Source organism: Eumetopias jubatus, unplaced genomic scaffold, assembly GCF_037043125.1.
Source record: "Eumetopias jubatus isolate StellerSeaLion01/CBP00866 unplaced genomic scaffold, mEumJub1_p1.0 scaffold_17, whole genome shotgun sequence".
Classification (NCBI taxonomy): Eukaryota; Metazoa; Chordata; class Mammalia; order Carnivora; family Otariidae; genus Eumetopias; species Eumetopias jubatus.
In genome coordinates, this window is record NW_028274823.1 from 31,391,109 (window position 1) to 31,413,573 (window position 22,465).

Here is a 22,465-nt window from a genome sequence, read left to right on the forward strand (position 1 = left end):
GAGCGTCTGTCTCCATATGGAGAGTCAGTCTTCACATCTTCTGTTCATTAAGACATCAGCCTCACTCAGCCTTGCTCTCGGCTGCCAGACGCACTGGCATGCCAACAGGAAAAGTTCCATCAAGAAGGGGTCTGCTGCCTTCTGAAGGCAGGAAGGCACCACTTTGCCTGCAGGACTGGACCTGCGCAGCCTTCATGAGACTTGTTCCAGCAGAGCCCTTAGAACACTCTGTGAGTTCTGACTCCAGGCCTGCAGGCAGAGTCTCCGGGTGGTGCCATCTGTAGCTCACACAGAGGTGGGGTGGGGTCCTTCCACCTCCTTGGTCATTCTCATCAGTCTCCTGGGTGCATGCCACCAGCTCCCATGGCCTCAGGCTGCTGGGCAACACCCTGAGTTATGTTAGAGATATAATAATGAATTATACAATGGATTATACATAATTAATTTATAATAAAACACACACACAGTGGTTTAATTTCTCCAAGTGAATGATGTGCCACCGCCAGATCCTGCTGGAATACATTCCCTTAATGCCTGATTTCTGATCTGGAGATGATAGCCAGCTGCTCTAGGGAGGGACCTTGGCCAGATTCCCTCCAGGCTACCTCTGGGGTATGTCCCATTGAAGGATAATCCTTCACTGCCTCTATTGTTGTTCTAGACCGGGATACCCATGGGGGTCTCACTCTACCCCAGGACTGTTTGAGAGTGGTTATCTTCTTCATTCCCCCAATCTTTCTTACAGAGTATGGGAGATGCCAATGTATTTATACTCCCCCATTCCTTCCTTCCTTCTTTCCTTCACTCAACAACTGTGTGATGAGTGCCTGCTATGTGCCAGACCCTGTCCTTGGCTTGGTGCGCATGAGTAAGCAAAACGCAACGATCCTTGCCCTGGTGGAGCTTACATTCTAGCAGAGGGAGCCAGACAATCAATAGTAAGCATAATGAATAAGTAGATTACACAGTGATAGGTGCTATAGAGAAAGAAGAAGCAGAGCAGTATAAGGGTGATCAGGTGTGATGCAGGCAGGCTGTAGGTTTAAAGATGGTGGTCAGGGCAGGTGTTATGGAAAAGTGGCAGCCTCGGAATGGCCAAGCCCTCCAGGAAGAAGGGGGAAAGGCCTACTTGGGGCTGTTTGCTTAGGAGATCTTTCAGTAACATTTGTAATTTTTGGTTGCAGATGTTCAGGATGTTACTGTTCCTGCTGCTGCTGCAGTTTCTGCCCCCCACCAAGGGGTCCCAGCGTGCTGAACCCATGTTCACTGCAGTCACCAGCTCCGTCCTGCCCCCTGACTATGACAGCAACCCCACCCAGCTCAACTATGGTGTGGCAGTCACCGATGTGGACCATGATGGAGATTTTGAGATCGTTGTGGCAGGGTAAGTGTCTCCCACCCCGAGTCTGATCCGTATATCAGTCAGCTTTTGCTGTGATAAGGCTGAGTAACAAATACCAAGAGCCAATGGTTTGCAACAATACGTATTCCCACTCCTAGGTCTCAGCTGGGCTCAGCTGGGCCTCTAGTATGCCATGTCCTTGTCTTTTGCTGTAGCAGTGAGAGATGGAGGCTGGAGAGTTTTTCAGGGAGAGAATTTGAATGCTCTGCTTCAAGACATGCTCTTCAGATTTTTAGTCTCCTTCGTTATACAAGTAACACTTCCTTAGCAGTGGGACTGTAGATTCTCTACGAAGGAAGGGCTTAAAGGTGACGATTATGAGAGAAGGGGCTGCTCAAAGCTGCCTTTGCACAGCATTTTCCGTAAGACTAGGAAGACAGTAATCATCCCTTTCACAGAAGGGAGGAAGACGGGAATTCAGGATAGCTAAACTTACTCTAAAGCATGCCTTGCTGCCCACCCAAGAAGCAACATTGTGTAGTAAGAAAAGCATATGATTTGGAGTCCAAATAGCTTGAATTCATGCCGTAGAGCTACAGCTTTCTAGTTGCATGACCTGAGTCAGTCCCTTACTCGCTGAGATTCATATGTATCATCTGTAGAAATGGGAACAGTTGTCATGCTTTCTTGTCCTGAAACCTCAGTAGGGTGTTGCATGTACTAGTGCATTGTCAGGTCTGCCAGTAACCATCGATAAGCACTGTTTCTGGAGCCCTGTGCTGAGCCTTTCCCCGGCACCGTCTTACTTCATCCTCCTGACAACTCTGTAAAGTGCATACACAAGAAAAGAGAATTAGACGGGAAGCAACTTGCCCTCATCAATTAAACGGGACATGGATGGGTCAGGATTTGAACCCCAGGGCTCCCTAACCCTAGAGCTACTGAACTACGGTTGTGCAAAGTTTTGTTATCACTTCAAAAATCAGTCAATTGATAAACACACGAGGGCCTGTCCTCCTCATTCTGGGAGGCCTGAGCTTTTATGGCAGCATGGAAAACAGTCACTGCCAGGTAGCATTGTTTGTAGCAGCTGCATGTAACAGCAGAGAGCACTGACCTTGGACTTGGAAGACCTGGTGTTAATCCTAACTATACCACCCAATGGTTGCGAACCTTGTGCGAGTTACTCAGCTATGCGGTGCTTATTTTCTCACCTATGAAATGGGCATATTGAAGTCTACCCTCACCTACCACACAGGACAGGGTGAGGATGAGCGGTGATGATGCGTAGAAGAGATACTTTATAAAGCACACTTCTTCTTCCATTTATTCATTTCTTCTACCCTGTGAAGAGTAAAAGGTACCCAATTCTAGACCTCCTAGAAGTCTGGATGAGTACCCCGTCCAATAGAACCTTCTGCAATGATGTAGATGTTCTATGTCAGTGCTGTCCGATATGGTGTCCACTAGCCACACGTGGCTGTGGAACATTTGAAATGTGGCTACTATGACTGAGGAACTGAATTTTTAATTTTATTTCATTTAAATTAAATTTAAATTTAATTTAACAGGCAGGCCCTGTCTGGGAAAGTTTGGGCTGCCAAGTGTTTTTCTATAAGATGATACTGCCCACATTGAAATTACCACAGTTCTGGGTCTTAAGGAGGAAAAACTAAAGAGCAGAGTGTGGTAGAAAAAGGAACATCCGAAGTGGTTGTAATGACCCTGCTGAGGTGACCTGAGCAGCTTGTCCACGCTTGGTGCTGTGACAGTCTGGTGTCTCTCTGAATCGGGAGCAGCCCACCTCATCAAATCCTGCCTCCCAGAGCCATGAGTCTCTGCTTATGGGACTTTGATGCATGTCTGAAATGTTCTAGCTGGCCCCGCCTCCTGTTAGATGGTACCAGCCTCCCCCAGTAGCTCCTGGGAGCTGACAGAGGACAGAGGATGGTAAGGTAACCATCCTTCCCTCCTCCCGGGCCCTCTACAACTTAGTGCAGTGAGCATCCTGGCCCTTCATCTTGGACATGGGCTTCAGGTGCAGCTCTCCATCGCACCCATTTTCGGACACACACGGTTACCACTGCATCTCCTGAGCATGCAGTTTCTTTCTTTCCAAGTGCTCGGCATTCATTTCATCTTCATTTCCCATGAAGTCCCTCCCTCTGTCTCTTCCAAGGAACTCAAGAAATCTGCTTCTGTGTCCTCGGTGGTAGGGAGGCTAGACCATCCTTTGTAGTCATCTTAGAGTAGGTAAACCTGGTCTAGCTTGCTGCTGACTGTGGGGCCTACAGCACTTTGGAGTCCTCCTCTGGAAACAAAACCCAGACCATCCTGGATCCTCATCCTGAATCAGCCAGAGATCAGGGAAAGATCCTTCTCTCTTCTCCCAGGGAAGAGTTGAGCCAGGCAGGCCCTGTCTGGGAAAGTTTGGGCTGCCGAGTGTTCTTCTGCAAGATGATACTGCCCATTCCCAGCAAAGGAGGTTTGCGTGGAGGACAGGATGGTGAAATTGGGCAGCCTCCCAGCTCCAGGTCAGGCCTTCTTTGTGGCTGGTGTGAAGCATTGTGAATTCTCAGAGCATCAGAAAGACACGTTCTAATTTAAGTACCAAAATACGTTCCAAAGGCAAATATAACTTTCTATTATCTTCAGCTTAGGATGATTTGTCACTGTCTTCTTCTTTGGGATGGATAAGCAAGGGTTGACTATATAGACATATTTAAATCAGGACCTTGGGAGGTCATTTGGTCCACCCCTTGCCTTCCAATTAGGCCACACCTATCGCTCTTAGAACCTCCATTTATTTAAAGCCTTCCAAGAGAATGTGTGCAATCTTTTTGTAATCTAGCTCAATTACTTATGTCAAGAATCTATTTGACAAATCTGAATCCCTCATATTAGAGTTTAATAAGCCATTTCTTTTAACTTTTGCTTTGCTATTGCCTTTGAAGATATAAACCAAGTGGTCACCATTCTTTCAAACAATGACAACTAGGATCACTGCTCTGCATTTTATTCTCTGTGGACTTGGCCACGTTTCTGGTTTCAACTCTTATTCTATGTCATCTACTCTATACCCATATTTAACTCCGTTTCCTTCTCTGTTTGATTATAGACTCTGTTTAAGAATCATGCTGCAAGAGTTGAAATTTCTAAAAATTGAAGGTGAATACCTTTACCTGGAGCACCTGTGGTCCAGCTCATGACAGGCCCACTCTGTATTATCTTATAGACCTTTGCTCGTCCCTGAAGGCATTTACCTTTGCGACCCCTGGGATAATGGCCAGCTCTTTGGTGTATAAGGCGCCCTGTACTTGAACTTGTCTTAGATGTGTTGACCTTGTAGTGTGTCTGACTTGAGCCCTGTTGCTTTGACTATTTACTCTTTGAAAGGTTTGTTTTGTTTTGCTTTTTTGGTATCCTCGTTCTGGGTATTGATGGCATTGATTTTGAGCATGTTGCGTGTGAGTTTGTGTCGTGTTTCAGTTTCTTGAGTTAATTGTAATGGAAGGCGTGTGCGTGCGTGCATCTGACTCTGGGAGGAGCAGAAAATGACCGCCCTTTGTTCTGCGGGGATGGGGGAGGGAATGGGCTGGCTCTGCTCCTCGGCCACAGCTGGGCGAGTGCCTCCGCATATGGAGGGCTTATCTGTTGACTGGCAGGTGCATGATTGCAGTCTGTGCATACAGTCTCCTCCCTACCGGGTGAGGGGAGGATTTGATCACCCCCAGAGACATCCGTGCACGCACAGACCATTGAGGATCTTCAGGACTGGTTCCCTGGGTAAATAAAAAGCTCAGTAGCTTCCCCTTTTCTCAGTGGAACTAAACACCCAATCTACAGTCTCACATAGTCTAGAAAGGAATTCCTGTTGGTGTCAATCTTGCACAATTCCTTTAGAGTAGCTTTTGTTTCCTGGGATATCCCCAGAGGCCTGAGATAACCCCCCCCCCACCCTTTCAGTTTCCAACAGAAGTTCTGCTCAAAGGGAAAGATTGTAGTGGTTGTAAAGTTTAAATCACAATTTAGATCAGTTTTTCTACACAGAACATTCATTTGATAAAACCTTAACGCATTCTTCACACGTGGAAGGGTTTCATTTAAAGGGATGCTACATATCGTAAAGCAGTGCTTCATTTTGTTTTAATTTTGCAACTATGTCAGAAAACTTTTTTAATTTACTAAAGTTAATTGAATTATTTAAAAGGCAAACTGTATTCAATTATCAGATTAATCATAATCATATAGGAGATATGTTTGCCATTATAAATAATAAGAACAATGATAAAGAATGAGATATTTATCTACGATTTAACCAAAGCAGGATTTATGCATTTTATTATAAGTATATATAGATACGTGCAGCATATATAGATATATATAGCATATATAGATAGATAATAGGTAGATAGATGTAGTATTCATGTGAATATATGTAGATATATATAGTCTATGTAAGTCTATATGTATATACACATACACACTTTTAACAAAATAGGAAAAATAGTTTTGAACTTTCTGTGCTAATTGTTGCTTTGTAAAACATTTTAATAGATTTGATCATCAGTTTTGACAACTTTGAAGTGTCAGATTATTTCATTCAGTTCAATTTATCCTTCTCTTTTAATTTAAAATAGATCTTACAATGTAATAACACTCATGCGTTTTATTACCAAAAAAATCATACAGTATCGATGAAAGTAAAAATCCATCTCTTTCAACCCCCCACCCAGTCCTCTCCCAAGATAACAATTGTTTTCAGTTTGTTGTTTATACTTCTAGAAATTTCTATATTACATATATGTACCACATATATGTTCCTAGGTTGCAAATATATAATTTTTGGAAGAATCAAACTGATACATATTATTCCAAAACTCACTTTTTTTCACTGCATAGTATATTTATTGTTCATAGATATATAGATAGATAGATTTAGCTCATTTTTTTAAGTTGTTTAGTGTGGGTGTACCACATTTGTTTTGTCACCCCTCAAGTGACATTTAAGCTGTCCCTAATCTGTGACCACTGCAAACAATGCTGAACTGCGCATCCTTACCGACATATGCAAATATTTTTCTGGGATAGATACCAAGCAGTAGAGATGTTGGGAATACTATGTACATTCCGGATCTTAATAAATAGCACCAAATTATTTCCAATCTCCATCTTTTTCTATTTATTCATAGCCTAGAAATAAAAGGTAAGCTTGGGGATTATTGAATTCAACAGCTATTCAAGCCCCTACTATGTGTACAGCCGCATAGACTCCGGGCCCTGAACCCGATCAATTTAGACCTAATAGTTCCAAGAAGGACAAAGCTTATTCTGCATCTACAAAAGAAGCTGCCGCTGTTAAAAACCGGATTGAAGAACTTCAATACTGTCTGATTCCAACTGCTAAAAGGACTTCTTCTAAAGCCTCGTCTGCAAAAATATATCTCTTAAATGGTTCACCCTTCACCCCGAGATTCATTGTCGCCGGTATCATGGTAGCTTGATTGTGGGATGCCAGCTCTTCTGCTGTGGTTAAGCATGGACTGCCCCTGATTTTCAATACTAATAAGACATGAGCCGGAGCAGGAACCGAGGCTTGTAAACGCCTTCTTAAAACTTTTCTAAAAAGGTTACTCAGCGGTGCGTGGTGGGTTTTCCAGAGATGTCTCATTGCTGCATCTGAACTCCCTTCTCCCCAGAAGCAGTGGGCGAACATCCCGCCCTGCGCACCAGGTCACGGACTCTCCTGACAGCCCAAGGGTCCGAAGCCCCTTGATAGTTACCCTAGCGACCCCCGTCCCCCGACAGATGGTGTGGTAGGCAGAATAATGGCCTTCCAAAGATGTTGCGTCCTAATGCCCACAGCCAGCGAATAGGCTGTCTTATCTGGCAAAAGGGACTGCGCAGATGGGGTTAGGTTAAGGATCTTGAGATAGTGAGACGATCCCAGATTATCCGAGTGGGCCCGAGGTAATCCCAAGGTCCTTAAAACTAGAAAAAGGGAAGCAGAAGAGGAGCTTACAGTGACGTGAGGTGTGAAGGACTTAAACTCACCATTCCTGGCTTTGAGGCTGGAGGGAGGGGTCACAGGTCAAGGAATATGGGTGGGCTCCAGAAGGTGGAGAAGGTAGGGAGATAGATTTACCCCTAGAGCTTCTAGAAGGAAATGCAGTCATGCCAACACCTTGATTTCAGCACAGACCAATGATGGAATTGTGACAGACTGAAGTGTAAGATAATCAGTTTGTATTGTCTTTTGCCACTAAATTCGTGGTGAGTTGTTAGAGCAGCAAGAAGGAATTAGTACGTCAGATGCTTGGTGTGATTTTTCAGAGAGGGGATGGCCATTACCTCAGAGAATTTTAATAGTATTATTTTAACAATTTCATGGCCTTAAGATAAATATACCACCCACAAGCATATTATTTCAAACAATAAAGCAAGTATACCTCCAACGAAAGTATTATTTTTAATCAGTGACAGTCCCTTGTCTTAGGAGCATGTGCAGTTTGGGGAAGAGTCTAAAAGCACACTTTGTTCCTTAGTGACCAGCCACCTTAATTCACTGTTTGATACCCCGTGTCTTAGATGGCTGGAGGCAGGGAGAGGGATTCAGGGCTTTTAAAGACCTCATTGCCCTTGGTGAGACAGCACACTGAAACTGGATGAGGTCATGAGTGACCCGTACCCCGCAGAGATGCGAGCATTCCCGGAGTCGGACAGGGTGGAGAACACTTCCAGGTGAGAATCACCAAGGCCTTGGAGGGGGCATTTGGAAGGACAGGTAGCATGCGGGTCTGTTTAACTAGGGAGCAATGTTCCTCTCCAGGCTGGAGACGGCTTTGAGCTTACTTAGATTTTATGTTTGTTTGTTTTAAAATTAATTTTTAAAAAAAAAAAAGCAGTTTAACAAAAAACTGATTTTCACATAGTGAAGAATATTTATAAAAAGCCATTCCAAAATAGTAATATAATTAAGACCCTAAAATTGCCTCTGCTGAAAAAGGCAAAGCTACTTTTAGTAGTCTGAGTTTTTCATCCATTCAGAAAGTGGATAGATGTAGGCCCTGTCTCCAGTAAACTTCCTTGAAGTCTGTCTTCGCCCCAGTTCTGTAAGTGGTGGGCTGGGCAGAAGCCCTTCCTCGTCCCAGCTCAGCTCCTGAAGTCCCAGGCACAGGGCAGGCTGCAGGTGAAGCCCGCCCTCCCCACTCTTACACCCCTACAGCAGCAGGCCTTTCCCTTCCCTCTCCTCCCCGACTCCTCGCCCCCTTCCCCCTTCCCCCCTCCCCCAAACAAATCTCACACCTCTCTCTGTCATTTCCACTCCCAGCATCACTTCTTATCGGGGCGGGGCTTGTGACCCCTGCCTCCCTCCCCTTCTCCCCAGTGCTACTGACTTGGTGAGTCATTTTCTTCCAAGAATGCTATGGTTAGGACTTAATCTCTCCTCTGAAGAAGTAGTTGGTTTGAGGAGCAGATACCTAGGAAAACATGCAAGGATGTGAAAGGCTAAAACATTCCCCACTTTGGATTTTTGCCGTACTCTCCCCTCATTTACCATCAGTTCTGAAGGAGCAGAGTGAGCAGCATGCCCCTTGTAGTTTGCTTATGTCATCGCATCTTAAACCATCTCGGTGGTTCGAATGACGTGTGGTATTTAACTGAGCCTCAGTCACATTGTTTCACATTTTAACATCACTAAAATTGGGATGTGACTTACAACGGGCAGCTTGCACTAAGTGGAAGTCATTTCTTTCCTAGAGATACTGCAGTAATGCTGAGTCTTAGATGACGCCTTAGCTTTGATGAGAGCACTGTAGGTAGTATTGTCTCATTTTGCACATAAGGAAACTGAGGCCCAGAGATGTGCTGAAAGTCTTAGAGATGGTGAAAGGTGAACTATTAATCTACATATGCCCACGAAATTAAGTGTGTTAATTGTGTCGTTCAAATCATAATCTTTATTGATATTTCTCTGTCTATTAATAACTGAGGCTCGGTTTGAAATATCCTGGTTGTGGTAGTGCATTTCTTTCTGTGACTCGACTTTGCTGTACATTGAGTCCATTTTATTAGGTGCAGTTTTAGAATTCTTTTTTTTATTATTGAGATGTAATGGACATATAACTTTAGTTTTGGGTTTACAACACAGTGATTCAATATTTGTATATATTGCAAAATGATGACCACAATAAATCTTAGGCTTTTTATGTTTTCCTGGTGAATGGAGCCATTATTATGAAGTGACCCCATCTATCCCTAATTATGCTTTTGGCCTAATGTTACTATTAATATTACATCTTTCTTTTTGTTAGTGTTTGCCAGGAATATCTTTTTTCATCCTTTTACTTTGAACTTTCCAAAATCCTTATGTTTTATATGTGTTTCTTATATGCAGCATGTATAGTTTACATTTCTTTCTTAACTGGCTGTGTCTGCTTATTGATGAGTTTAGTCCATTCCATCTAATGGGAACGTTAATATCTTTAAACTAGTTTCTCTTGTTCAATTTTCATGTTTTTAATGCTTCTTTTCCTTTCTTGCCTTTTTTTTTTTAGAGGTTTATTTATTTTTAGAGTGGGGAAGGGGAAGAGGGAGAGAGAGAGTCTTAAGCAGACTCTGCGCTAAGTGCAGAGCCTGACGCTAGGCTCCATCTCACGACCCTGAGATCATGACCTGAGCCGAAACTGAAGAGTCAGGCGCTCAACTTACTGTGCCACCCAGGAGCTCCTCCTTTCTTGCTTTTTAAAAAAATTGATTGATTGAGCAGCTTTTTTGGTGGGGGGTGAGGGAGATACTTGTTTTCTAAATCCCATTTTTTTGCCTCTACTTGATTTGGGACTTTTACCCTCTTCTTCTGTTCTTTTAGTGGTCTCTTTTGAAATTTTACGATACATTTTTAACAAACTCTAAAATTATCTTAACCCCCTTCTATAACATTACAAGGACTTTAGTCCACTTTAACTCTTGAGCAGTCCTTCCTGGTATACATATAGAATGTCAACTTTGCCCTTTGAAAACCCGGCCACTTACAATTATTACTGTTGTTATTATAATTATCTAAAGGCAGTGTTTTTAATCGGGAACACTAGCTCTCTCCAAGGGTCCTGGATTAATGTAGGATTCTAAAGTTCAGTATCCTCACTATGCTGCCAACTCAAGAGTTAGTAATACCCTTCACGGTGCTCTGAGCCCCTTATTCCCATTTGTTTAGGGTCGTCAGTGCCAGATCTAGTTTCAACTCCCTTTTCTGTGGAGTAGGGTGGTTCTTGGAGATTTTCCTTAAGTTTGTGAGCCCATTAATACATTAAAAATATATTTTATCTGGAACCTACTTTTTTTTTTATAGTGGTAGGGTCCTTTAGCATTCTATTATATGGATGGAAACAGAAGTCTGGAGTTATCAATAATTTAGGATCTCCAAAGTTTGCTTTTCTATTACTAAGAGGACTAGGGAGGGTATGCATAACTAAAGGGAATAGTATTTAAGAGGTTCTCCCCCTTACCTGTTGAAAGATGCTTGAACTCACTTCTTGCAAAATAGAAAGAGCTCTACAGCATGGAAGACTTGGGTGTGAGATGGAGAGGGATAGGGATGTGTGTGTATGGGGAGAGAAGCACATGTAGTAAAGCCACAGGCACTCGGGTAGTCAGGCCAGACCCTTGGGCTGTGCCTCTCTGGAGGAGCAGGGAGAGTCAAGATCAAAGTCATTTCCAGCTTAGATGATACCATGTAAGGTCACCAGTGTTTGGCTACACCAACCAAGGAATGTGTGACTGTGTACACCAAAAACGACCTCCTTCCCCCCTCAGCAGCCATCTTTCCATGTTGTTTATAGAGTAGAATTACAGCCATATGAAGTCATGGACATGGACCCAGTGTGTTTTGACATGCCCTAGTGCTGTAGTCACTCTGTATGTTGGCCATGAATGAGCACTGGGAAGATAAACAAGCTAATGAGGATTCTCCCTGGTTGGGAGCTATCCTGGAGAGCAACACTGCATTGCTGGGCTTGTCACACAGAATAGGGTAGCAGAATCTTCTCTTTGGACCTCCATACCACCTTCATTTCTTCTTTTGGGATGAACTTTCCCTCTCCTTTGGAGAACTGTTCCAGTCACAGGATCCTATGTAACTGCCAGTCAATAATCTGGGGTTCCCTGTGACCTAAGTCTGTCTAATCAGTGTCTTGATCTGAGATTTTCCATCCTGAATCAAAGAAGAAAAGCTCTAACTTGCTCTTGGATCATGAGTTGTAAGGATATATCACAAAACTACTATGGATATATCCATGTCCCCCACCCCATAGAGGAATCTGAGAGAATGAAAATGACACCCAGAGACAAAAAGGGGGGAGAATCCTGGGCATTAAGGCCATGATTCCTGTCCCTGAAGCCCCCAGAACTATGGGTCTCCTACACCTCTACTTCAGTTCTTTTTACCAATAAATTTTTCTCTAGAACCTTTTCTCTAGAGTGACTTTTCTTGACAAAACTAATGACATAAATCTAGACAAAGCAGTCTTTCTGCAGGCGAAAGGAAGCACCCTATCTGATTCTGTGTTGCAGACCAGAGCATAAACAGTCCCTGGCCCCAAAAGAGACCCTATGGCTATCTAGTCAAAGGGGAGATTCTTAAGAATATATAAGAGCAGTTGACAATATGCAACCAGTGTTAACATGTTTCTGAAGGAGTTTTTGCTAGGTGGATCAGATTGAGAGGGAAACTCAAACCAAAGAAATATCACAATGTTATTTAATTATATACTTATATCAAAAATTCTTTTTAAAATGTCTCCTCTCATATTAGATTGCCAGCTACTAAGGGCAAGAACTTTCTCTTTTCCACCTGTGCTCTGATAGCCTAACATGAAGTCAGTGTTCAGTGAATGAATAAAATGAAATAGGCAGGGGTCTTATGGATGGATGGAGGGTTTAATAATGAAAATAATAAACTTTAGCTATACTCAGAAGTGATTTACTCAAGGACCTTAGCTTGAGAGCAACATCAGTAAATGTAATAAATAAAATCCTACATGCCTACCTTATATGTGTATATCTGTGTGCTCAGTGCTTTGACAGGTACAAGAATACAGTCCCTTTCTTCAGGCCATCTTAGTTGTAAGAGAGATAAGGCACGTATAGAAATAACAGAGCAGAATGTCATGTGAGCTGTAGAAAAGAAACCCACTCCATGGTTGGCACACCTATCAGGTTCATCTCCCCATTGAATATTCCAGTTTTTTCATTTTCTTATTGACACTGAATTTCATCTGAGGTTGTGGGAATAAGGCTCTTTCTCCTCTGTATGGAATTCCTCGATGATGTCATAGGTTTGATCTTCTCTTGCTCATTACAGCCAAGGTCCCTGTGTTCATTTCCCTTTCATTAAACCACATTAATGGTTTGTTGACAGAGTAGTCCCAAGGAACTGACAGCATCATTGGGCCTCCAGTCCTGGTTCTTCCTGGTTCCTGTCTAACACCTCGAAGAGGCAGTGAAATTCTCCATAATGCACCACTAACCAGTTCTACAAATGCCAACCTTGGTTTTTCTGAACATACACTTTTCCATCAGTAGTCTCTTGTCCATATTCTTCGCTTCAGCTAAATAAAGCGAAGTGTGGAAGAAAGAGGCAGAGGAAACTAGTCATTTCCCCCAATTCCCTCCAAACAAGATGGGCTGTAATTTTAGTTCCTCCAATACCTTTTCAGGTTGCTTCCTTATTCTAGGAACCTATGGCTGCACCAGGCTATATGGCCAAAGCTGCACTCTCCCTCCTCCCATCAGCCTTTGCTCCACTGGGGCTGGCCTGGGAAGGCCTTGGTTAAGTCATTCAGCACCTGATCCCTGAACAGCACCAGAGCCCTGGAACAGATCTGCAGGCTGAACCCTGTCCTTCCTCCACTGCATCCCTATGTGCAAACCCTTTTGCTTCCACAAATTAGGAAGACTCTGAAAAGTATGGCAAGTCTCATTATAAAAGTTTCCTTTCCATACAACTCATTAATGTCAAAAAGCAAGAGCTAGTGAAATAACAGATATCTCCCAAGTTTCCAAGGACATATCTAAAATCTAAGTTTCAAATGTATCTAACATTTCATGGGGAAATAAATCTTTAATTAAAAAAGAGGGAGCAAAAAGTAGATGAGTTCATTCTTGGTTCAAAAAGCTGGAAAGCTAAAGAAATTTTCAAGGGACACTGGTAACTTCCTGATGCCTATCAGGTAATAATACTTCCTAGGTGTGGTGAAGAAAAATGAAATAAGGCATGTAAATTGCTTATCACAGCAGCTGGTACATACTAAATGCTCAGTTGTTAGTGTGTTGGGGTGATTATGTTTATTTAATGCCTAATGTAACGGTAGTAGTTTACCTGGACCAACCCTCATCTTAGAAACCTCTGTGTGTGTCTCTGTCTATGCCTTTTTCCATCAACAGGATAGCATAGCCTTGTGGAATATTTTTTGCTTTTTAATTAGAATTATATATCTTTGTTGTTAATTTTAACACAGTCATTTAAACATTTTTATACTGCATTGTCTGCAGACATCCGAACCTAAAATAAGTTGTCTCGTATTTTACTTAGTTTCCTTTAAATCAATGTCCCACCTAGGAAAAAGTTTATTTACCCCTATTACATTAGCCAGCTCTTATTCATTCATTCTACAGTTTTTTAAAGTAAGCTGCTATGTGCCAGGCACCTTGCTGAGCCCCAGAGTTTAGTAGTGAATGAGAGCAACTCCTGCCTTCACTGAGCTCAGAGAGAATCAATATGCCTGGTGAATTAAAGAAATTCTTACTTTGAGAAAGAATTTCAGCTTCCTCTAACCAAATCTTTTATCAGAACTCATAATTTGTAACCAGAATCATTTCTCATTCCCACTGTCCATTCTTACTAAAAGATGCTAATAAGAAATGGAATGATAAAACAAATGGAGCTAGAAAGAGAAGGACATGACTGGGGCAATCCATGAATTAATCAGCCCCTGAATAATCAAGAGATGATATATAAAATGTAAGTTCATGCCTTCTTAAATAATTAAATATATTAAAGGAGAGACAAAAAAGACCACATTTCAGAAGAAATTAGTAGCCTTAAGGCAGTGGGTGAGCAAAAAAGAGCTCTATAGTAGCATTTATAAGCCTTTTCTATATTGTAATAAGCCAAGCAGGTAACAGTAAGAGGGATGGTTATATGGATTCTCACGTATATTTGAAAGTAACGGATGCTAGCCTAGAGGTCACAGTTATTACAAGGCATCTGAGGCTCCATCTGTGCATGGGCATTTTATCAACAGACACTAAAGCGCAGCTACTAGTATATGGAGATTTTTTTAAACATTGAAAAGGTATCTTCATACTTGGAAAGAGTTGAAAACCATGGTCTTAAAATATGTATTCATGGACTGTCGAAACAATGGGGTTAAAGGAGCCAGAGGAGGGTCACTGAAAGGAGGAGAGTGAGAGACTTCAGGCAAGAGATGGAGAATGGGTGTGAGAAGAGATTAAGTGGGAAACAGAGAAAGAGAAGAGGGACAGGAAATGTGCGTGTGGCATAGAAGGGAAATTGTGGAGTCATGCAAACCTGCATTAAAACTCCAGCATTGGAGTGCCTGGGTAGCTCAGTTGGTTAAGTGTCTGCCTTCGGCTCGGGTCGTGATCCCAGGGTCCTGGGATCGAGTCCCGCATCGGGCTCCTTGCTCTCTGGGGAGCCTGTTCCTCCCTCTGCCTGCCACTGCCCCTGCTTGTGTGCTCTCTCTTTCTCTGACAAATAAATAAATAAAATCTTTAAATAAAAATACATAAAACTCCAGCACCTTCTCTTCCTCACTGTGAGACCTTAGAATAAGTTACCTAACCTCTCTGAGTTTGGGTTTCATCATCTATAAAGTGGAGACCGTAATAACTACTCATTTATTTCATCATAGCACTATGGTGGTGGTGAAACAGAATAATGACACAAAATGCTTGGTCCTGTGTCTGACCTGTGGAAAGTACTCAAATATTAGCTACCACCACGACCATCAGCATCATTTCTTACTGGGCATTGACCCATGAGATCTTTCAGAGCCTTGCCTGTCGGCAACACCTGAGGGCTACTCCATGGTCACTTCTCATCTTGAACCAAATGGATCAGTCAGAACTCTTCTGATTGCACAATGAAAACTAACCCTTGTGAGCTTCTCTTCCTCCCCTCCAAGGAAAAGAGAATCTAGTGGAAGCCTATTGGGGGGGAACTCACATAACGCAAAGAAAATCTGATCGACCGAGCTTCAAGGAAGCAGACACAGGGGCAGCAGGGGGACATCAGGACTGACAGGAGCCAGTGTCCAGACACAGCGAGGATCGCTTTCTCTGACTCTGTGCCTCTCATCCCTGCCTCGGGATCTTAGCCTGTCAGCCTAATTATTTCAGAGCGTCTTTCTCCCAGACTCTGGTACCTAAACTACCAGTAGCTCCTAGGCATGTATCTTCCTAACCTAACCACCAGAAAGAAAATTCCAACGATAAGAATTCTGAGTGGCCACGCACTCATCCCTGTGGCTCAGGAAATCATCTGGTTGGGAATGGAAGAAGGGTTGATCCTCCAGATGGAAGGGGGTCTGTTCCTAGATCCAGGAGAGAAGAGAGCTGAGCAAACAACCATGATAGCCCCAAACATTCTTTGAACACCTACTGTGTGCCCACGCCTGTCTTCAACACTGGGGACACAGACATAGCCAAGACATTTATAATTCCTGCTCTCACAGAGCTGACATTCTAATAGGACAGACGGCAATAAACAAAGAAACAGGAATTTTTGATTTCTGTCAAGAAACAAGGTGCACGCACCCATGCCTCTTGGGAAAATCTTGCACAGCCTCATGCAGGCACACCTTCATCACCCCCCAGAGGCTTGGGCACAGATCCCCTCCCCTTCCCAGGCTGCCCTAGAACCCCTCAGTTAAACCATCCACTTCAGCACCCATTTATCTTCCCTTCTAACCCTCAATTTTAGTCCTTTTGAAACCTATTGAGATCCAGTGATGCAAAAAAGACACCAACTAGAATTCCAAGAAAATTTGCATGCTCAGAATTATGAACTAAAGGTAGAAAAGTCTGGATAAATGTTCCAGATGAACTCCAGTCAAGGAAAAAGAACAAAGGAGAGAGAGACAAGTCAAATCAGTGTCCCCAAGTCCTCAGCATGTGCCATCTGTGAGAATGTGGCTTAGAAAGGAGTTAACCAGGGTCCATCCTGGGGGCCCAGGGGCTACAGGGACCCAACCTCGCCCTCACAAATATTAGATTCATGTTTGTGTTGGAAGCATTGCATGTGTATTTGTGTGTCGATGTGTTCCAGTGTGAATATTTTTTTTCAATTCTGTGAATGATTTTGTCAACCCTATTTAGTATTTTTTTTTTTAATATACTAATGATTTCAAAAACTAGAAGTAACCCAGTCCTCTCCAGTTTTGGGAGGATCTGGCCTTGGCATTTCCTGAGCATCTACTATCTACCAAACTCTGCTCTGCCCTTCACACATCCTCTCATTTGTGGAGGTGCTATGGTTTCCTATTTATAAGGGGGGAAAGTGAGACCCACAGGGCTGATCTCTTGCTAAAGGTCAGACAGCTATTAAGAAGCAGAGCTGGGAGGAGATCGTGGCCTATTTGGCTCCAACGCCCAAATTCTTTCCTTTCAGCCACTGGTTCCTGAGCCAGGCCAGTCTGGAATGAAGTTGTTTTCGCTTTGTAACAAAATTCACTAAATAAGGATGATGCAATTTTTTTTTTCATAAAGCTAAAAATATTCCATCTAAAGGACTGACATTTTTAATTCTAAGATTTCGTCCTTTTCGTTTTCTTTTGGAAAACAATTTTACGAATATCATAGGTCGTATCATGGTATCATAGGGGGTAGTTGTTGGTTTTTTTTATTGTTCTTAGTTGGCAAAATAAAATATTGACCATCCTGTGAGTGCTGCAAAGTTTGTGTTTTGAAACTTTACTGTGCCATGAAACCTCAAAGTCTGGAAAGCACTGCTCTATATAATGTTGGCCTCCCAGAAAGGCAGAGCTGCCTTTCATTGATGCCTGCTGTGTGCAGGCACTGGGCTGGAGGCTCTTTGTACGCTATCTCTGATAAAACCACCAAAAGGGGGTCTGGCCCTGGTTTTACAGATTAGGAAACTGAGGCTGAGTGGGATGAGATCCTGCTGAGGGCCTCGGGCTCCAGCACTCTGCTTTCTGCCTCGTGTGTGATAGCAGGCTGCTCGGGAGCCCCGTCTGCCTGCCCTCTGTGCAGCTCATCCTCAGCAGCCCTCCTCCCACTCCCGGGCCTCACGTGAGATCCCAGTGCGAGGACGCTGATATGACAGCCCCTTCTTCCCTTCACACTCCCTCTCTCCCAGAGCCCACCTGGGAGAGTACCCATACCCTGAAGCTTTGACAGCTTTCAGAAGCTCCATAAACAGCATTTTGGAGGGCTGAGATCAGCTTTTGGGGCTCTTTTTGGGTGCCCTGGCTTGGAAGAACTTCCTGGAGAAACGGAACAGGAAGGTAGTGAGCTGTGTGCTTCTGTCCCTCGTTGGCCAGGGACAATGAGATCAAATGAGTTCCCTGGAGCCTGGGGGCCTGCCTTGCATGTTCATGATGGTCTCAGTGCATACATATCGCTTTCCCTCTGTGTGCAGCTTGGAGGGTGGTTTTCCTCTGTTCATCCACAGTCACAGCCTCCTAGTGTGGCCTCAGATGACTGCCAGATGTGACTGTGGCTGCCATCCATGCAGACAGCAAGCGCGCCTGCTCTCTTCATTAGCTAGAGGAGAACTGAACTTGTTCCCTGGACTCATGAGTGCTCTGAGGAAGGAGGACAGGGTCTGGCTCTGCTGGAGAAGATGGATCAGACTGCAGACCTACATATTTTTTTTGGTGATAATAAAGGGGCAAACTTCATAAGCTTATGGAACTGGAGATGACTGATGAAACCAATGTAATTTACAGTGACAAAAATTTGGGGGTGCCTGGGTGGCTCAGTGGGTTAAGTGTCTGCCTTCAGCTGAGGTCACGATCCCAGGGTCCTGGGATCGGAACCCCATGTGGGGCTCCCTGCTCAGCTTGTCCCTCTCTCTCTATGCCTCCCCGCCAACCCCGTCCATCTCTCTCTTGCTACCTCTGTCTCAAATAAATAAATAAAACCTTAAAAAAAAAAAACCAAAGTGACAAAAATGTTGACAAATAGAGCAAAGCTTAATTTTATACATAATATGCAGAATTAGTAATAATAATACCAGGACTTACTGTGGTTCATGTTTGTCACTTTGGGGGGCCTAGTATTTACTCCCTTTTCCTAAAAATACACTTCCTTCCTCCTGTGAAATTGTTTCTCCTCTTTTGTGGGCAGTTTTGGAGAAATAGTAATCGAGGAATACTGCCCTCACTCTACAGAAGCCAAAAAGATCCCTGGAGGTTCTTTCATCAGATGCCAAGGGGTAGAGCCAAGTGGTGGGCATAAGCCCTAAGCGTATCCAATTGGATTGTCCCCTGACGCCGTCATTTTGGGGCAGAGCAGTGCAATGATGGAAGAAACGTTTGGAATTTACTCACTCTCATTACTGCACCTCAGCTAGGCTGTCAGCGGGTTCCAGCTCCTTCTGGAAGAGCTGTCTGTTCTGAGCCTGGCTCTCTTCGGACTTCCCTTTGAACCAGCAAGTTCCCCATAGCCTGCCAATCGATTTCCTGTTCACGTAAGTTAGGCAGAGTCATTTCTATTATTTATAACCAAAGAACCTCACTGACCATCACCCGCCCAAATTAGTGCTTCCTTTTCTCGGTGACCTGCTGGAAGGTCACGCACCTGGTCCACTAGTGCTGCCATCGCTCAGACAATACCGGACCCCCTCATTTGAAATGGCCTTGGAGGGCTGTTTCCATGCCACACAAGAACATGTGACCTTATAACTATGCCTCAGTTTGGACTCAGAACAACATTACCAGCTCAATCAGCTGGTTATTCACCGGAGTTGGCTACCCATGCCAAAAAGCCTTTTTACTGTTTCCAAAAATAAAATCCAGCCTCACAGGATGAGGATCTGCTACCATTGTGCCTATTCCAAATAATGTGGCATCAATTTGAAGAAAATTCTCCAGGGAGTCCCCAAAGTATCTAAAACAATGGCAGCAGCCTTGGGATAAATATCTGGCATAACGGGATTACTGCTCAGAAGGGAGAGGATACTTGTTTGGATGGATAGATTCTGGTATCTTGATTAAATAGCCCGTCTCATTATCTAAAAGTCACACTCCATGGTGGAGTCATGTTTCTAAGCCTAAAAATTAGACTTTGTTTTAAAGACCCTTTGGAAAATATTATGAGAGACTTTTCCGAGCCTGAGAGCGCTCCCCAACAAATCCACCCCGCAGACACAGCTAGCTAAGGGTTTTCCCCTCCACACTGGAAGCAGATGAGGTCTAAAAGGCAGCAGCTCTTGTCTGTTGTTCTTAAGCAGGATGCATGTCCTCTGCCCAAGGCTGGGCTTCAAATCTAAAACAAGAGGACACATAGCATCCATCAGCAAATCCTGCTTTAGAGCTTCTTACGTAGGCATCCTACTTCCTTCCTTTTTAAGTTCTCTTAGACTGGGCAAAGGCTTGCCCCTAAGTTTCCCAAAATAACAATGGGGGGAGCACGTATGTTTGGATGACACCGTGGGCCCCCAAATTGAAACTTCAGAGTGAGGAGAATACACCCGCCCCCACCCTCACCCCATCTTGATGTGGTCACCTGCCTGTGTCCACTCAGTCAAATGAGGAAGGGATAAATACATTATTGTCCACCCCCACGGCACTGCCAGATCCAGCTCCTGGGCCATCCCAACGACTGGAGAATCCCACTTTCAGGCAAAGGGCAAGAGAAATGTGGTCATTCTTGGTGTTTCTTTTGATAGGGGATAAAAGGAAGAGTGAAGCTTTCAGAATTGACTTCTGTCTCTTGGTGTCTTGCAGTTCCCATCTCTTTGTAATCAAAAGATCACAGCCCAACAAGGGGGCAGAGAGAAGAATCTCTACTTTTGGCAGGCTTCAAGACAGTCTTGGATTATTTAGTTGTTCTGTAACTCATTTCTGTCAAACATTCTCTTTCTATCTCTTGTCATAAAAAATTGAAATGCTGGTTTCTAAGTGGATGTCTTGGCTTTAACTATCGGTCTGATCTTGGACGAATTATTTAACCTCTCTGAACCTGTTTTCTTGAGTGTGAGCACAGTGCCTGGTATAACATAGGTGTTCAATAAGTATTTGTGGGTGAGTGAGATGAATTCTAAGGCCCTTTCAGCCCTGCCACTCTATGGCTTTCCTAGTAATAGGGCTCCCTTCCCATGGTGGATATCACCATTGCCCTTTGGCAAGCTTCACATTCATTTGGCATTTATTCTCAAAAGCATTATTCTGCCATTCTCCTGAGCATGCTCAGTACCACACCAAGCATATAAGTTTCATCTCAAGAGTCTAGAATTGAAGGTTTCCCAGCAGAATTATTATTGTTATTGGCTGCCATTGCTCAATGCTCTTGGCTTTTGCTGGTCAAAAGTTGTTTGCTCATTTACTCTGTGTACTTGAAAAAACTTTTCACAGGCAACAACTCTCCCACTTCCTCCAACCCTTAGCTGTCCGTGGCATGTCATTGTTAACAGATGGGCGAGACTGTAAACTTTGTTCAAATGTTGAGTCACTCTTTGCATTCCTATTTCTCAGTTGGCCAGCACCTGAATTTGCACATTTGAGGTGCTTTTAGGGTTAATATTGCTCTTTTGTGAAGTTGATTTACAAATTGTGTCCCCTAGAGGCTCACCCCTAATCTGAATTGTCAACTGGGGACTGCTAGAGATTGATGACGGGGGATTATGATTGTCTACATGTTGCACCTTCATCCAATTTTCTGATGTGTTTTGGTAATGATGTTGACAGTTGTGTGAAGATCTGTTCCTGAAATTAAAGCAGCGGCAGCAGCATTTTTGAGCTTGATGATTAGATTTGATTAGATCAGAGTGGGTTTTACTTCTCCCTCAGAGTCAGCAGAGATTTACTGTCCACTGACTGATTTAACTTCATGCTAGAAGATGGTTAGTGACATAACTTACCATCAGAAAAAGAAATGTCAAGGAGTATTGGAACAAAAACCCAACCTTGTTTGACTTTAGTGATGACCTTGAAGGGGCTGAAAATGTACACATTATCAAAGATTTCTGCCCATAGAGTATCATAGAGAAAATAAATATTGACACATTTTGGTGGACATTTGTACTGGGGAGCATCTTCCAACAGTAGCTATCATTTGAGTAAGGCAGAGGCTTTCATAAAATCAGATAAGGTAAAAAAGAATATTATGGTTTCTGAATTTTTCTTGCCATTGGCAAGAGGTGAAAGTAACCATTTAATGAGTCTGAGTCTACATGACTTAAAGCCACAGTGAGATGCTACAAGAAGGCTCTTGAGTGGTCCTGTGCAGGACTTTCCTATAAGGTGATATGTGTAATTTCACTCTGTATATGAATTCTTAAAGTAATCATAACCAGTAATTCACAAACAAGAAGATGCAAATGGACAATAGACAGGAAAGTAATATACAACTATTTAGAGTTTTCAAGATACAGCATAAAATCAGGGTCTAGTTGTCAGTAACAAAACTGGCAAAAATCTAAACAGATTATAATACTCAGTGTTAGCAAAAATGCAGTGAGGTGGATATTTTCAAAATCTGGAAAGAAATCTGTCAAAAGGTACTAAGAGCCTTAAAAATATACAGACTCTTTGACTCTAAAAGTCTGTTTTTATAACTCTGCCCTAGGGAAATAATCAGAAATATATGATTGGGGCACCTGGGTGCCTCCGTCAGTTAAGAGCCTGCCTTTGGCTCAGGTCATGATCTCAGGGTCCTGGGATCGAGCCCCAGTCGTGGGCTCCCTGCTCAGTGGGGAGTTAGCGTCTCCCTTTCCCTTTGCACCTCCCCCCTGCTCATGTGCACGCTCTCTCTCAAATAAATAAATAAAATCTTTTAAAAAAAATCTCTGGTCAAAAATTTATGTGAAAGGCTATTTGCTGCACCTTTTAATTTTTTTTATTTTTCTTTTTTGCTGCACCT

The 22,465-nt window shown here is 43.2% G+C and overlaps 1 protein-coding gene across 4 annotated transcripts in view; it reads left to right on the forward strand.

Moving 5' to 3' along the window:
• CRTAC1 (cartilage acidic protein 1) overlaps positions 1-22,465 on the forward strand; it is a 145,078-nt gene that overhangs the window by 13,369 nt on the left and 109,244 nt on the right. For all 4 annotated transcript variants that reach the window (XM_028098825.2, XM_028098830.2, XM_028098823.2 and 1 more), the window contains exon 2: positions 1,185-1,384. In XM_028098825.2, coding sequence (XP_027954626.1) covers positions 1,185-1,384 — 200 coding nt within the window. The remainder of the gene's footprint in view (positions 1-1,184; positions 1,385-22,465) is intronic.